We start from the raw sequence: 18,255 nt of genomic DNA, 5'->3' as shown, positions 1-18,255 counted from the left end.
CACCAAGTACAACGATATACACACGTGCAAGGTGATAAATGTGCACCAAGTACAACGATATACACACGTGCAAGGTGATGCACGCCCTTGTAAAAGCACTCAAGAAGCTAAACATACACCTACCACAGGACACACTCATTCCAGCTCAGGGATTTACCTTAAGGAAGCCGAAGTACATGGCCATGAAAAACGCAGTCATGAATAGCCACAGCTGCCTTACCTGTAATGATCCAAATCTGAAAATGACCTAAATACTCACCAAAATGTGAATACAGAACGTGTGGAATAGCCACACAAGGAAAGATTCCAGCAATGAAAATGGATGATCTAAATAAAACACACAACAGCATGATGGACCAAAGTGGCAGTAGCCAAAAATAGGAGCTTAGCTCAAATAAATTCCTGAACACATACAACCTACCAAAACAGAATCAAGAAGAAATAGAAAAACCATGAGTACTGAAATTGAAGCATTAAAAATCTCTCACCTAAAAAATAAATAAATAAATAAATAAATAAAATAAAAAAAAAAAAAAATCTCTCATCTGAAAGAAAAAGAAAAAAAAAGTCTAGGACCTGTAGACTTTACTACTAAATTCTATAAAATGTTTAAAGAGCTAATTCCAACTGAAACTGTTCCAAAAAATGAGATGAAAGTAACTCTATTAAATGTATTTTGAGAAGGCTTAGCATCACCCCTGACACAGAAACAGACAAAAGCTGCGGTAGGGGAGATATCCCTGGCATCTGTACACTGAGACGGAGACAGGAAAATTCATCCTCCACCACAGAGGGAGCTGGAGAATAGCCTAGGCTACATGCAACCCTGTCTCTAAATATAAATAATAAATAAGTAAGTAAATAAGTAAATAAGTAAGTAAGTAAATAAATAAGTAAATAATATCTGAAAACAAAGATAATTTTTTTATTTAATTACAGATCCAAATCTGATGAGGAAAGGCACAAAAATGCTCAGCGAAATACTAGCTGTAAACTGACCTCGGGGACACCTTTAAAAGGCTCTGTATTGTAGCTTTACAGTGTTTTAAAACACCTATCGCATGCCTTGCTGCAGAAGCCAAGGACCTGGTAGTGAGTCTGACCACGCGGCTGTAGCCGCCATCTTTGCTGTCACTAAAACCTAGTTTCTTCGGCCCTTCTACACGGACTGAAGACCAGCAGCTCTCCAAGATCTTTCCAGGGACTGCTGAGCGTTTAGCTTCACGGACTGGGTAGCTGCCGGGTTCTCTATCCCCCACCCCACACCCCAGCAAACAGACAGACATTACTGGGCTACCCAGCCCCTAATGTATAAGCCAATCTAACAAATTCTTTTTTACAACATACGATTACTCCACTATTTATGTTTTTTTTTCTTTCTTTTTTATTTTTATTTTTCGAGACAGGATTTCTATGTAGCTTTAGGAGCCCGTCATGGAACTACCTCTGTAGACCAGGCTGGCCTCGGACTCACAGAGATCTGGCTGTCTCTGCCTCCCAAGTCCTAGAAGCGCGCCAACACCTGGCGCTCTGTCTATCTTTCTAAAGAACACAGACTGATGCAGTCATCCTCAGCAAAACAAAGTCAAAGGAACACAAAGCTGACTTGAGAACATACTACAAAGCTATACTAACCAGCATAGCATGGTACTGGCATAGAACTATACATAAATCAGTGAAATGAAATATAGAACACCTAATTTTATTGCAGGATAGTATATGTTATCAATTGACTATCAATGTTTAATATATCTATTTTTAAACAAGAAGTTACTTCCATCTTGGCAGGAATCATGCAGATACGTCAGCGTCCCGCATACATTGTTTTTGTTTCTTACATTGCTATAGCTTTCTTTGTTTAAAAAAATTATTTATTATATATACAATATTCTGTCTGTGTCTATCTCTGCATGCCAGAAGAGGGCACCAGACCCCATTAGAGATGGTGTGAGCCACCATGTAGTTGGTGGGAATTGAACTCAGGACCTTTGGAAAAGCAGGCAATGCTCTTAACCTCTGAGCCATCTCTCCAGCCCCCACATTGCTATAACTTCAAATTTCTTCCTTTCTTACTGAGATCTCCCATCACTCTGCCTTCTAACATCAAAGGTGTGGAGCAAAGAGAAAGCCTGCTTCCAGGTTTGCGGCGTTAGAGGTGGAAACACTTGCTGTCATCTCCACGTGCAGGCTAGGGAAGAAAGAGAGCCCAGAGAAGGGTGGGCAAAGCATTCGGAGAATCGAGAGAATTGAAGGAGAGCATCCTCACACCTAACAGAATCAGAAATGCTGTTCAACTGAAATCATCTTGAGTTTTACCCTTCTTTCAGGAATGTCACCAAATGAGAATGTCCACAGAACGCAAGGGTGATTTCTAGCGCCATCTACTGGCAAGCACGGAACCAGCTAAGACCGGCGTTGCGGGCAGGAGAAGGCGGGGCTCAGTTCAATCGTCTGTCACTTTAAGAGGCAGCTTTTCTTGAGACTGGCTCCTTTTCTGCCTGTTCTAACAAGGATTTGAGACTCCTAGGAAATGGTCTGAGCTTCTTCTGTGCTGTATCATAACCCTATGGTTCCAGAAGTCATCCGTTTAAGGCAGCAGCTGCCCTTTTGTCTGCAGAAGCTGTTGTCTTCCTTTTACATAGCCTTCAGTAAAGGCATGGGATAGCCTTTCAAAAAAGAAAAAAAAAAAAAAGAAAAGAAAGAAAGGAAAAAAAAACTAACAAATATGAAAAGGGGAAAATCAACTTACCAATCCCATTTCTTACTGACTATTTAACAAATATGTAGGAACCAACTAGTAAGCCAATTCACAAGAGAGACTTTAGTTTCATCTCCAAGCTCTCAGCTTGCTCTTTGTAATATGCTCAGAGGCAGGGCTTATACCAGACTCTTTGGCATTCTGCATTCTAAACGCTACCTCTTAAATGGAAGATAATCTTTCTGGCACATGGGTTAAATGTCTTCAAAATGGTTTCTGATTGGCCAACACTTTAATACACAGAAGCTTACCCCCATTCACACTTAAAATTTCTGGCTCACGGTAAAAACCTAGCCACACTAGGGATACCTTTCTGGCAACCGATGGGGCATGGGGGTTTCTTCTCCAGATTGCCTGTTCTTCCCCTAGCATTTGCTTTAGGCCTAACAATTAGTTAATGGCTTTAGGTTCAGAACTCTCCTTTCCCAGCACCTGCTATGCCCAAAGTTAGGCAGAAGTTTTATAAAGGGGGAAAGGCTCATAAGGCCCCACTCCTTCCCAAGGCACTATATAGCTAATGTTTGTGGGGTGGAAGTGGAAATAATACTCTACAGTGGTGTAACCCCTGTGCTCAAGTAAATAACCCCCACCTGTTGTCATGCAAGCAACACTAATTAAATGCAGTGGTCTACCAAGACAGAAAAGATGCAATTTTTGTTAGGAAAAGGATTTTTTTGAGAGGGAGACGATAGAGAATAATGGGGTGGGGAAATGTAATCAAAGTACATTACATGTATACAAGTACATATATGTGTGAAATTGTAAAATAATCAAGTTTTTAAAAATTCTCATACAGACTCATTTGCCTGACCTTAATGCAAAAGTAAATCATTCTTTAGTGGGAAAGATGGGACATAGGAAGTGACTCTGTGTGCTAAAACCTTCTCCACAAAAGCTAGTGAGCGCCGTGGGAGTCAGGTGAGGGACGGGGGGTGGGGGGGGAGAGGTCAGCAGCTAGAACATACTGGTCTTCATTGGTACAAATTATAGGAAATGAAGCTGAAAACTGCTTTTAGCTTTCAGTTACTATAAAAATACTCAAAACAAACCTCCTTGCAAGGAAGAAAGGTTTATTGGCTTAGTCATGGTTCTAGGCCATGAGTAGGCAGACCCATTGTCCTTGGGCTTGAGGTGAAACGGCATCATGGGAGGGAAGATATGGTAGTTTGAGTGCTTCACCTGACAGTGACCAAAAGAGAAAGGCCAGTGTCTCTACAGTCCTTCAAGGGCACACCAGTGACCTAACCTCCTCCACAAAGCCCGAGTCACCTTTCAACATATGACCTTTGGGAAGACACTGAAGATCCACAGTAGGACACTGCCCAACTGTAATTTCTCCTTTGTCCTTCCCTCAGCCTCCAGAAGCAGATGACCAGCTCCGTTCTTCGTCCATAACCACACTTCTATAAAAAAATCAAAGCAATCATCCCTGGGACTGCCTCCCATCCCAAAAGGTCAGAGGGATATCACCAAAAAAAAACATGAAGTCTAAACAACCTGTGTGTCATACTCCAGCAGCCCAGTTCACATCTGTCTGGGCAGAAAGCTGATCACACAATCTTTACAGTCTTCAGCATATCTGACAGGACATAGGTGTCATCCCAACCCTGCCCAGGCTTCCTCAGGGTCCGTTCCAAAGCCTGGGCCATTTCCAGGAGCTCTGGTGTAGCACGCTTCTGCTCTGGCTGCAGCTGACAAAACAGGATCTCATTCACTTCGCCCTCAATTCGCCGGACATACAGGAGAGGGAAGGCTGCCTTGAGTCCAGCCAGCACTGAGTCCTTTAACTCCACATCACGACACACAAGGTTAAGGATAAAGATACCTGTGGAACAGGAAGGAGAAAGTAGATTGACCACAGATCCATGCGTAAGGAGAATCCAGAAGTCTCTAACAGGGAGGCTGGTGAAGGGAGAAAATCAGGAGAGCCTGCAGAGAATACACAGCACACAAAAGCATAAAGACTGTGCAGATGTGACACTAAGAAAGCTTTAGTCTGACTTTCTAATGCTTCCCATCGCTAACACGTTACTGTAATATTCTCCATGCCTAAGAAATCTTTTAATGAAAAGTAACTAATACCCTTCACAAAACACAAATTTATCAACTCCACAAGAATGTTATATTCTTGACGCACACGTCACATGGGTATTTACTATCCAGTGAGAAGGACAAGGTTATCTGACTTCTGGCAATCATGGTTCCAATCAATCCAGCCACCAGAGGACTTTTAAAATGGAAAATGCCTAGGGGTTGTGGACGCAGGCTTCAAGTGACAAAGAACTGGAGCACCAACTGAGTGTAAGCGTGACAAGTCTCTCAACCTAAGTTTCCTCATCTGAAAATGGGCTCCTATGAATATTAAGTAACACAAGGCCAAGTCCAGGGCATCTGGAAACCATTCGAGTGGTAGCTAGAGTCACCAAGCTGCTTCAGTGTGAACTACTACAATAACATTGTAAACCGCTTGGCAAGATCAACAATAGCTGAACACCTTCATAAATCACGAGCAGTTACAGGCCTATGGGCCTATCCAAGACGCCTATAAAGAAAGTTACCAAAAACATAGCAAACACTAAGACTATTACTGGTAACACTGCTTCTATCGCCTCCAAACACTGGTGCCGGGCAAATGAATGGTAGCATAGTCACATGAAACCAAGAGCAGTAAAAATGGACAATATCAGCACAATACCATGGTCGGATCTCACAGATATCAGGCTGAGTGAAAGAAAGCAGACATTTAAAAGAATATAATACATGTGACTCATCTACAGCAAGAAACAAAGGGGCAAAATTAAGCTGTGATGACAGTTTAATGCTTTCCTTTTAGAGGAGGAAGTCAGTAAGGGGTGGCTTCCAGGGTGCTGGAAATAGTCTGTGTTTGGTGCAAATAGACAGTCAATTTAGGAAAACTAAATCAAACTACACATTTACATAAAATTTTTATTAAAGAATAATTTTATGCCGGGTGTTAGTTGTGCACACCTTTAATCCCAGCACTCAGAAGGCAGAGGCAGGGAGTTGAAGGCCAGCCTGGTCTACAGAGTGAGTTCCAGGACAGCCAGGGTTACACAGAGAATTCTTGTCTCAAAAAAAAAACAAAAAAAGAACCATTTTGGTTTTTTTATTTTTTAATTATGTATGTGATGTGATGTGGGGAAATATGCATGCTGTTATGCAGGCACCCAGAGTCTAGACAAGGGTCTCAATTCCCTGCAGCAGCACCCAGAGTCTAGCGAGGACCTCGATTCCCTGCAGCAGACACCCAGTGTCTAGCGAGTGCCTCGATTCCCTGCAGCAGACACCCAGAGTCTAGCGAGGGCCTCGATTCCCTGCAGCAGACACCCAGTGTCTAGCGAGTGCCTCGATTCCCTGCAGCAGGTACCCAGTGTCTAGCGAGGACCTCGATTCCCTGCAGCAGACACCCAGAGTCTAGCGAGGGCCTCGATTCCCTGCAGCAGACACCCAGTGTCTAGCGAGGACCTCGATTCCCCGCAGCAGTTGACATGGGTGCTGGGAACCTAACCCGAGTCCCTTGCAATAGCTGCAATGGCTCTAACTCTCCAGCCCAAATATTTGTTTCCAAAGAACCCTTCCCTCTTCCCTTCCCAGACTCTAGGGTTTCTTACCTTCAAGAGACAGGATGCTTTTGACCTTCTGGAGGAAAAGTTGGTCCACAAACGCTGGGGGAGGACAACTCATCCCCAGTGTCGGATCCTTACTGTCTACATCAAACATGATCACATCATAGTGGGGTCGCGCTGTGAAAGAGGATGCAGTGAGTCCTTGTCTTTGCGGGATAAGATCATATCGCTTACATTTCTATACACACACCGCTCTGAAACCTGCTGTGGGCAACTAACCCTGAAAGATGACATCACGAGGGCTTTGACTATTAAAGACTCAAATGTCACGGTTTAGAGCAGTCTCTCATCAAAGTTCAAACCACCCTACAGCACAGAGGAGCAATCCTCACCTTCCAGAGGCACACATAACAGGCTCATTCTAGCATGAATGGTACACGCTATGCGCGTGGTTTTTAATGCTGGAAGAAAAAATGAGCATCACTTTGGGAAGTTTCTACAGACTTGAAGAATGTGATGTCAAACCCCAGAGTGGTGGCCAGAAGTGAGAGGAGGTGGGAAGGAAGCCTATGGTGTGTTCTGCCAGCTCCCCAGGTAATTCGAAAAGTATAATCAAAACTGAGAGCCAGTCACCTGGCCAAAGCAGGCTAGGGTGACTGAGGTGGGATACCCCTTTGAATGCTGTGAATATGTTCCATTACCATTAATAGTTAATAAAGACACTGATTTGGCCAATAGCCAGGCAGAATAGAGCCAAGCAGGAAATCCAAGCACAGATACAGGGAGGAGAAGAGTGACATCAGAGAGTCGCCAGGGAAACAAGATGTGAGATAACAAGCCATAAGTCTCATGGTAAAACACAGATGAATAGAAATGGGTTTAGTTGTAAGAGCTAGTTAATAATAAGTTTGAGTTAATAGGCCAAATAGTTTGTAATTAATATTAAACCTCAGAGTGGTTATTCAAGAACTGGTGGGTGGGAGAGAAACCTCCAGTTACAAATGACCAAGCATACATTAACATTAACCAGCACCACTGGGATCCTATGAAGTTAAGGAACGAACAGGAGACCTACTGAATCTGCTGTTTTACAGAAAAGTAATGTGCACTTCATTCTATGTCTAAAGTACAAAGTGAAGGAAACCCTGTAATAGCCTTTCTCAGCCTCATACTGCTGACATTTTGGATAGAAGATTTTCTGTCATTGATGACAGTAATGTTCTCTCCAATCTGTGACAACCAAAACCATCTTTGCTGACCTTGTCAAATGTCCCTGAGGCTGGAAGTCACTGACTTGTACGAATGTAGTTTTACTCTATTTCTGGCTTTACCTACAAATGAATGATTTATTAAAAAAAAAAAAAATCAACATAGACCCTATCTTTTCTTTCCTTTACTCACTGGCTACAGACTCCAGCTTCCTTGGAGTGGTAGGAAGAGGCAAGGTTACAAGGTCAGAAGAGGGGCTCACTGGTCTCTTTTACTGGTTGCCACACCCCAGCAAAACTTAGTCCATAACCAAATGAACACACAGGGGAAGACTGACAGGATGTGGATAGCCCCTCCGAGAAGGGAACTCTAGAGACCCCTGCAGGTCTGGCAACCTTAGACTAGTTCCATAACTAACACTCCTCTGAATACCCCCGCCCTGCGCCGCCCCCCCCCCGTACCCCCCCACCCAGTGGTACCTTCTCCTCCTGCCAAGCTAGTAATGTAGGCCAGGCCATCTGCAATGTGAACCTTCATCCGGTCACTCTGGGAGAAGCCAAACCACCGGGTGGCCACTTCCAACATGGAGGGGTCAATCTCAACAGCATCGACACGAGACTTTGGGAAATGATCATGAACGAAGAGGGGGAGGCTACCTCCTCCTAGACCCACCACCAATAATGCCAGTGGAGTCTCTGTAAGAAGAGAGAATGTCAGTAATGGTTGTTCTGCCCAGTGATAAACATTTAAGGACCTAGAAATTGAAACATTAAGACATTTGCTCTTTCAACCTTGACATCATTTTGGCTAGATCCAGGAAATGAACCATGCCCAAATTTACAGTCCCTTACAAACTCCAATGTAACTGGCTGACATGCTACCAAGAGTCTCTTAAGAGTAACTGGATAGACTCCCATCCTCGGAAATGGAGGCACAATCTTATTCATATCCACAAAGCAGCATGAACACAACACCCTCACCCAGCTCTTAACTCAAAGAGCCCTAGCCACCTTTTCAGACACCCCAATAAAACAAGCACAACCCATTCAAGTTCTTTAAAGTACAGAAAGCAAAGACCCAAATTCTAACCCTAAGCAGAGAACCACAGTAGCCACAAGAGTACTAAAGGAAGAAAGAAGCAAACAAGCAAATCACCAGAAAAGGCTGGACCCTGAGATTAACTAGAGAATAAAGTCAGGAACACTTCAGGTGAAGACACTTGTGAGTGAACACATGAAGCTGCCTATTAGTGCAAAGCTATTTTAACTAACTATAATAAGAATTATAGTTTGTGCTCAAATAAGGCACTACTGAAAGCCACACATTACCCAAAGGCACTGGAGATGTCATAAATACCATCCAGTTAATACTATATACACATGTGAAAAGTTATAAATAACTTAAAATTTTATGGCTAACTCAAAATCTGTGTGCTTCACATTCCTTGCTGAATATATTTTATTATACCTTAATTTTAAAGTAAAATAAACGGAAGAAAACAAAGCTTACACCTCAACACAGGCAGCTCTTTCAAGATGGCAGGCTGTCTGAGGCAAGTTACCCCAAGCTCACTAATGGAGACCATAATCCAGATGAGGGAGGACAGGAACCCACGTGTATCTGTCGGTCTGTAGTAACTGCATAAGCTACATGGCAATGCGCTCAGCTCTGTGGGCTTCCGGGCTCTGACTGTGGAAGGCAGTGCTATCCCTTACCTAAGAGCTGCTCTGGGTTTCTCAGCAGGGCAAGGCCAGCGATCATGGCTTTATGGTGTTCACAGCAGAGGTAACTCTTATCGATGGACTGCCCAGGGGCAGGAGGGACGTCCTCAGAAGCATCAGCAGGCCGCTGCTTTTTCCTGTCCTTTTTCCGTTTCTTCTGGGCTAAGGAAGAGAGTCACACTACTCAAGTCCTGTGCTAGCCCTTGGAAATGAAGGATGCCAGCAGCAGTGTGCCGCCAGAGCTTTATACACATCAGAGAACCAACTGATAAGTAGGCAGTTTTGCTGCCGACTGGTTGACATTGTACAGATAGGCTGAAACTGACCATTGAGAGAATATTCATACCATAGAAACTGGCAAATTCTACAAATCAGACCCTCCCCACAAAGACGTGGCTGGCTTAACACTCACCGTATACTGCTGAATATCAGAGGATCAGAAAACGCACAAAGCAAAAGCTAACTAATGGGCCTCAAGCCCTCCCCTCTGAGAATGTAAGACCCTTTACAGGAGGAAAGTGGACTCATTCTTCTTTTTCAGAAATGTAAAGTCACTACTAAGTCCCCAACATCATTTACTGTACCAACACTTACTATAGTTTTCACTCTGAGCTCCTCTCATAACTGTTTCCAATTCTTTGCCCATGAAAAAACTGAGTATCTCAGATATTCAGTAAAGTACACATGGTTAAAAGGCAGGGCCAGTAAAACACAGACCTAGGGCTGTTTGTGCCCCGTGTATCTTCCTGCTATGTCTCCTAGACAGCATAGTGCACCATCCCACTGCTAAGGAAATCACAGAGGGTAGAAACCCTACAACAGACCACCCCACTCTGCCCATTCCCTCGATGCCATCCTAAATGGATGGCTCTGAATTTTTACAAAAATCTGCACTTCCTCGAAGCATCAGAACTGAAGTGTAACCATGGGGTACTTTTCAAGTATAGTCTCTTCTGAGTAATCGCTACTTTGTGGTCACCCATACCCCCGTGATAGATACTGTTCCTCCCATGGGAAGAAAACTTTACCAAGAAGGCAAGAAACTTGATAATGCCAGGCAGTGGTGGGGCACTTGAGAGTCGGAGGCAGGCAGGTCACTGTGAGTTCAAGGCCATCCTGGTCTACAGGGAGAGTTCGGGACAGCCATGGGTACAGAGAAACCCTGTCTTGAAAGAAAGAAACAAAGAAACTTGACAATGTGGAAAAACCTGAAACTCAAACTGGAAAGAACATTTTGTTCTTTTCAGCCATTTGACTGAGGTGTGGGATGAGATTAAGGAAGCTGCAGCCTGAATTGCCAGATAAGAGGGTGGGAACCCACATGCACGGAGAATGCCCCAAAGAAAATCATTCTGAGCCTACAGGATAGGACGAATCTGTGACTGCAGGAGTGGACGTCTCCCTCAACTTCTTCCAGATTCGCTGTGACAACAGCATGGTCAAACAAAATCAGTAACTGGGAATCCGGACACCCAATTTCAGATTTCTGGCACCAAAGGGGCGTTCTACTGGAGAGGTGGAGGACAGAAACATTAACTTTTTGATCTAAAGCAACTGTTTTTTAGACTAGTCTCATTCTGTCTGGCCTGAAACGGCTTTGTAGGCCAAGTGGGCCTGAGATGATGCCGCCTTCTGAGTACTAGGACTGACAAGTCCAGCCTTAGTTTTTACACTAAATGTATGATTTTAAATCAGTTACAGTAATACAAACATACATAGCCAGTATGCAGGGGGAGGGGGTAAAATCTCCTCAGGGACTCTCTACGGAACATCTTAGGCATACTTAGGAGTGGCCTTCAGTAGTTAAAAACACTGGCTGCTCTCACAGACGAACAGAGTTCAGGTCCCAGCACCCACACCACAGCTCATGGCTGCCTGTAACTCTAACTCCAAAAGATCTAACGCTCTCTCGGGGCCCACACACACACACACACACACACACATACACACAAAATTTGTTTTACTCAAAAAAAGAAAATGAGGGAACCTAAGGGAGGTCTGGATCTCACTGACCAACATTGTAAACATCAGACAACTGTGGCCACATTAACCGAAATATAATTAAAATTCAAACCAGTGTGGTGACTTATGCCTATAATCCCAGCTTAGGAGACTGAGGCAGAGAACTGCTGACGGTTCAAGAACAACCTAAAGACCGAGACTACCTCAAAAATAAAATACATAAATAAGTAAAAATCAATTTCTAAAAACAATCAGTCACACCAACCATATTCCATGTACTCTGTATCATCTACAGTTAGGGGCTCACACACCAGAATGGAAGCTCATAAACCATTTTCTTCATTGCACGCAATCCCACCGAACAGTGCGAGACTAGATGGCAGCTGAGGCACCAATCTAAGTCCCTCTGAAGCAGGCAACTGCAGGGCACGCTACGGAGCAGGCTCCATGCAACCTTCACGTTTCTGGCTCATCTCCAGAGGGGCCCAAAGGGAGGGAGGGAAGGAGGGAGAGAGGAAGGGAGGGAGGGAGATAGATAGATTAGATAGATAGATGCTAGATAGATAGATAGATAGATAGATAATATATCATATAGCAATCCCTTTAAACTGAGGCACTAAAGCCATTATCAGGCTTATTCAGCTTCACTACCCCTACTCCTTATCGTGCCGAGACAGGCTTTGTTCAAGCCGGGAAACAAACATTTCTGTTCGCTTATCTCCACTAGGACCCCTGCCCAGATGGTGGGGAAAGGAGAACCCCAAAGAGCCCCGCACTGCCCATTACAAAGATCTAGCTCTGTCCTCCATCTTGGCCAAGCTTTTACTAGTTCTTTTTAAGGACTAACTGAGGTCTATCCAGACCCTGCTGGGTCCCACAACCACATCTGTGATGCCTCACCTCGGTGAGACACCCTCCTTCAGCAGTCTGGCTTCCGACCTGCACCAACGTTCCTGTTGCTGAGGAAGATGAGCCGCCGAAAGTACCACCTATCTGCCCCTTGCACATCCTCAATAACATAGTCACCACTCAGGGCACTGTGGTCTTGGTGCCGAACAGTCCGGACTCCAATGTCCCCACCCACAGACAGGAAGGGACCCTGTAGGAGCAGACAGATTGCCTGGCAAAAACATCAGCTCAGTAAGAAGTATGTGACACTACACACTGCACTTTTGGTGAGCGTGAGAACTTGCCCCACGCCAAGGACAACAACGGCTCTTTCATCCAGTGCTCTCCTGGGCCTTTAGAGACCAGACCCACTTTAGAAACTACAATGAGGGGCTGAGAGCTGGCTCAGCAGTTAAGAGCACTGGCTCCTCGTCCAGAGGACCCAGGTGCAATTCATAGCACCCACACGACAGCTTACAACTGTCTGCTTCTCCAGTTCTAGAGAATCGGCCACCCTCACACAAGCACGCATGCAGGCCAAACACCAATGAGCGTAAGATAAAAATAAATAGAAACTCTATAATGGTACGACACACATGCAGAGGGAAAAAAATATACATAAAATACATACATAAATGTAAAAAAAAAAAAACAAAAAAACAAAAACATAGGCCTCCAACCCAGACACAGATGCTATAGTAGTATGGCTTTCTTTGCTCTGTGTGTGTGTCTGTGTGTGTGTGTGTGTGTGTGTGTTTCAAGAATTAAACCCAGGGCCTTTTGCACAACACTGATCTACAACCTCAGCCCCTAGATGGATTCACCTCTCTCTCTCTCTGCTGGGAACATTTAACTCTCACCTGACTATGGCTCTCCAAACTATGCTCAGATTCTAGTCCTAACTTTCTTCCTCAATTTTTTTAAAATATAATTTTAATTTATTATTATTTTATACGCATTGTGGTGTTGCCTACATGTATGTCTGTATGAGGGTGTAGGATCTCTGGAACTAAACTACAGACAGGTGTGAGCTGTCATGTGGTTGCTGGGAACTGAACCCGGGTCCCCTGGAAGAGCAGCCAGTGCTCTTTAACCACAGAGCAATCTCTCCAGTCCCTTAATCAATTTTTTAAAGTTAGCATACAAAGTAATGAGTTTCATCATGGCCTCTCTATGCATTTGACATTATACTTTGTTCTCATGTGTTCTCCTCCTGTCCTGGCCTTTGGAGAGCTCCTTTGCCCTCCTAGCTGCTGAGGAACTCCAGGAACCAGCGAGTGAGCTGTTGCCAAAGTTTGGTACCGCTGCTGGGGAGGCATCCCGGCCGGGGCCAGCTCCATGACTCTGGCTGCCAGCTCTGCTTGAATGCTTTCCATGCCATCATACTGCTGGCCGCGATGAAGAGCCACGGTGACCAACCTCCTGAAGCCTGCGCTGGCTGCCAGCTGCTTCCGGCCCTCGTCCATGCCAAAGAGCCACTCGGTCTCTCGGCCCTGGGGTACTGGAATAGACAAAACTGGTTACAGGGAGCCACAGGGGTGGGGGTGGGCAGCAGCAATGTTCAAGGTCCACAACCAATATGGTCCACATGGCAAAGCCAGTCACTGCTCTGGACCAGCTTCCTTCCTGTGACCCCACTGAGAGGTTATCAATTCCCACAGCAGAGCAGCCCATCAAACCTGAAGCAAGACTAAGGGTGATACATGATACAAGTCTTGGGGGTCGGGGGAGACAGGTAGATAGAACGAAAATGCTGTTTTAGCCATGCAGGCCTGATTCTAAGCTGTTTAAAAATACAAATAACAGGGACTGGAGAGAGGGTTTAGTGGTTAAGAGTACTGGCTAATCTTCCAGAGCTCCTGAGTTCAATTCCCAGCAACTACATTGTGGCTCACAACCATCTCTAGTGGGATGTGATGCCCTCTTCTGGCATAAAGATGTGCATGCAGATAGCACTCATGCATAATATAAATAATTAAAAAAATACAAATAATATAATCCCACAATAACAACGGCACAAGATAAACATGGCATATTTCCATTTTTACAAATGAGGAAAGGAGAACATAGAACTTAAACTGTTTGTCTAGCTTCATATAGTTAGTGAATGCAAAGCTCGGACTCAGCCCCAGACAGCCTGGCTTATCGCCATCCTCCTGGCCACTCCACCATTCATTCCCATAGGTAGCCAGTAAAGATTCTGAAATACGTGGAAAGATGCGCTTGGTTCTCGAGAAACCAGGATTTCCAACACCTGACCCACAGTTTCATCTCTCTTCTCCAACTCTTCTCATCTCTCCATCCTTCTGGTACCCTCAACTGCTTTCAATACTTCATGTGTCACGTGGCAAGCATCATCCTAAGAGCTACACTCCCAACGACACAAGACAGTTACATTCCACTCTCTTACTAGAGTTATCTAAGGAAAATAAAAGCACCCGGGAAAAGTAACAATTTCAGGGTCTTCTCACAGGACGGGTTACCTAAACCTGAGCTGGAATCCAAAGAGTCCGCTGCAGAAGCTTACTCCTCTAGCTGCTACCTTGCACTGCGTCCTTTATTTAAGTCTGCAGTGGCTTTCCTTCTGGAGTCCGACCAGTACACAGGCTAGACAGACTAGATCTCACAGCTGGCACCAACCAGCCCAGCCTTGCCTCCATCGATGCAACTCGAGTAACTAAAATTTCTATACAATGTGCAATGGGTCTAAATTTACATTTACTGTGTCCTGCCTACCACCTCCATTTTTCAAACTTCATCAAGCCTTTATATTGGACTATGAAAGAGCAAACTCAAGTCTAAGAAGGCTGCTGGAGAAGCTATTACTTCCTTTTCATCATGCCTTGGCTAATCCCACCTTAAGACAAAAACAGCCATGACATACCCAATCACCAGGACCCCAAGCCCAGCCCCGGCCCTGTAAGCCAAGCCCTTCCAGGGAAAGACGTGGAGGCAATCCCAACTCACTGATAAAAATGGCAAATGACTGTCCCGCGATGGTTTCACAGTGGGGTTGTCCACCACGTGGAGGCTTGTAGCGTGGCTCCCCAGTGTCCCCACTGCACAAGTCCAGAGACACCACTCCCCAGCCCAGCCTTTGCGGCGCAGCTGACTACACAGCCAGCGATAGTGCTGCCGCTCCCGCACGGCCTCAGCCAGTCGATCGGCACTCTCCAGCCGCAACAGGGCTTGCCCTGCTCCTGAGTACACAGCTCAAAGAATCTGAAGGGCAGAGCCCGGACTGGCCTGAACTTGGTCATGACGAAGGCAAAGACAGGCAGGGGAGAACCGAGGCTCTGCTTCAGACACCTGAGTCCTGGCTGCTGGCCACTTGGTGTTACCCTCACCATCCACCCCTCCCGAGAGAGAAGAGACTGACCCACTGCTTCTTCACGATGTGAGGGCCCTGCGCCAGGGAGATGCAGAGGTAGCGACCGCCCCACCTGCAGGACCCGGCCAACCTCAGCCAGCATCCTGTCCACCTGCTGCAAGGTCTCCTCCTCCTCGTCTGTCAGGACAGCATCCAGAGTGCCTTGTCCACCACCACTTGGAATGTGGCGTCAGGAAACGCCATCTGGGTCATGTCCATCTTCAAGAAGCTATGTGGGGCGTCGGCTGCATTGCGCTCCCTTCATCTGCTTGATGACCACCTCACTGATGTCAATATTCACCGATATCTTGATAGCCACATCATACAGTTGCTCACTGAGCTCTGAGTTGCCACAGCCAATCACAAGCAGCTAGAGAAAAAAACAAACTCATGTACAAAATAGAAGGGACCAAGGCCAAAGGCATGCTCTTTGACACTTAGAGAGGAAAGTCTATTTTTGTATGTATTCTCAAAAGACAGGAGCAACCACGGTACGGAGAAAGCAAGGCTACAACTAACTCTAGATTGCCATCTTGGAACTACCAATACAGGTATGTGCAACCCGGGCCCAGTGCAGCCATGACTACCAGTTCAAAACAAATCGTAAGCATTCTTAAAATATGTATTTTTTTTTGCAATTATTTCACTGTGCCATTTGATTGCATGGTTCCCAAGTGTGAGTCTTGGAGATGACAACCTTGCATTACAACAGCAAAAGCTGGACATACCGGGAGGAATTCACTAATCAAAACAGTATTTGCACTAAAAAAGGTCATGTGAGAATAGGCTTTGTGGTGTGTGCTATCAATACTGAATGTGTGGCTGGACGGAGAGAGCGCTCAGTAGGTAAGAGCACCTACGGTTGTTACTGAGGATCCAAGTTCAGTTCTCAGCACCCACATGGCACAGCTCACAATGCTCCACACGGCCAGTTCCAGGGACTCGGATTAAGCCCCCTTATGGCCATCCACGGGGCTACTGTAACTCACATGATATACATAATCAGCGGGCAAACACACATAGCATAGTCAAATAAATAAGTAAATCTTTTTTTAAAGTCTGTAGGAAGTTGTAAAATCCAAACACGCCAGTTGCAATATCGACTAAGGTTCAAAAAATGGCGCCTGACATAACTATTTCCATGCGTTCATGCTTTCTGTGTCCCGGACAGTAAAATCCAGGGTATGAGATTTCCAAATCTGCTCCCGACACAGACTCCACCTCGTGATATTGGCTAGTTTCTGAAGCCAAACTTAAAAGCCCAAGGTTTACTGTCATCTCTCTGCAGCACGCAATCTCCTTCGTTCATCTTTCAGAAGAAATTCTGGTGTTGTCACCATCTCTAGAGGGACAAAGCCATCTTTCGGTGAGACGTTGACTAAGCTCTGGCATCAGACAGACCTATTTTTAAAGCTCCATTTAACAAACCTACTAACGTGTGACCTCCAATATTCACCTGTAAAAACAAGTGCCCCTGAATTTGCTAAGAATAAAAAGACTGCACATGCCAGATGGTACGTTTTCTTCCCTGCCACCAATACAACTCCACCTCTTCCACGGCTACTACTAAACTTGGAACGTTGGGCTGTCAGAGTGTGTGCAGTTTATATGACTGCTCCCGTGGCTTGAGTGTCGGGCACAACGTCTGAAACCTGATAAGCACCCAGCAATGACTGAATAAACATACCTATCAACAAAGCCAGACGGTGCTGCTTATGCCACATTTGGGCACAGCGACACAACACCCCTTCAGACTACTGACGAAGTCACCATTCCAAAAACGGTGAAGTCAGAAAAGTTTCTCTGCTTAGTAGACCAGGCTGGCCTTGAACTCACAAGATCCGCCTACCTCTGCTGGGATTAAGGGCAGGCGCCACCATACCCGGCTCAAGGATCAGCTCTTAACTGAAAGGTTTAAATGGCTATTAAAGTTGTCATTTGGCCCAAAATGACTGCACGGACTCCTGTATTGTGGATCCAGCAGGATACCCACGCCTGCCTGTCAAGTTTAGGACTGCTATCTTCAGTCCCCACAGAAGAATTCCTGGCCGCACGTCGTACCTTTTCCCTGGGCTTGATGTATTTGTGCAGCACTTCACAGAGTTCCAGGTAGGTGCCATACCATTCGAAAGATTTCTTCCCTCGCTGTTGGAAGAACTTCTCCCAATAGTCAACAGAGCCAAACTCCTTGGAGCTTTTAGGTAAGAGATTCATGTTCCCACGGCGAGCCGCGTCTCCGAGACTACTCCTGGTGACAGATCATGAAGGGGGACTCACTCAAGAAAGCCCGGAGATGCAGCCGCGGGAATCTCAGCCACTACAGTCAGCATCGAAACGTTCCACACTCAAAACCCAAACCGAACACCCTACGCGCCACACGCACGCGCGCTCTGCCGGGTTCCCCACGCGCCGCCCCCTTCTCTGCACCCTCAGTCCGCGCCCCACGTGCAACAATCCCCACACTCGGGCTGCGGTCTCAGAACCCAGCAACTACATCCGGGTAAGATGCCTCGGGATTGGTCTGGCGCCCATACCAGATCGGCCGCTCATTGGCCAGTGAGTCTCATTTCTGACACTTCATTTGTTGCTCGTAGGCTCCGTGCACTTTACCCAAGGCGACTCGAGTGGGCGGGACTTCCGGCCAGAGTCCGGGCGGAAGAGGCCAACTGCCGGGGCCCGGAGCGGCCTGCGCGGGGCCGCCACAGCGGCCTCTGGGAGACTGCGCTCCATCGCCGACTGAGGGCGCGCTGTCATTAGGAG

At 45.8% G+C, this 18,255-nt stretch overlaps 1 protein-coding gene across 1 annotated transcript; it reads right to left on the bottom strand.

Annotated features, from left to right (window-relative positions):
- Positions 1–3,811: 3,811 nt before the first annotated feature.
- Mettl13 (methyltransferase 13, eEF1A lysine and N-terminal methyltransferase) lies at positions 3,812–17,961 on the bottom strand. Its single transcript, XM_038350092.2, is given in 18 exon segments — positions 3,812–4,583; positions 6,391–6,522; positions 8,034–8,249; positions 9,270–9,442; positions 12,125–12,339; positions 13,430–13,626; positions 15,089–15,158; positions 15,160–15,218; positions 15,221–15,308; positions 15,311–15,406; positions 15,408–15,437; positions 15,439–15,462; positions 15,464–15,510; positions 15,513–15,564; positions 15,566–15,660; positions 15,663–15,753; positions 15,755–15,865; positions 17,557–17,961. Coding segments are annotated over 18 exon segments (2,124 nt in total). The 5' UTR covers positions 17,710–17,961; the 3' UTR covers positions 3,812–4,308.
- Positions 17,962–18,255: the final 294 nt, after the last annotated feature.

Source organism: Arvicola amphibius, chromosome 12, assembly GCF_903992535.2.
Source record: "Arvicola amphibius chromosome 12, mArvAmp1.2, whole genome shotgun sequence".
Classification (NCBI taxonomy): domain Eukaryota; kingdom Metazoa; phylum Chordata; class Mammalia; order Rodentia; family Cricetidae; genus Arvicola; species Arvicola amphibius.
Note: the sequence above shows the minus strand (reverse complement) of the source record. Positions and strands in the feature narration are given on the sequence as shown.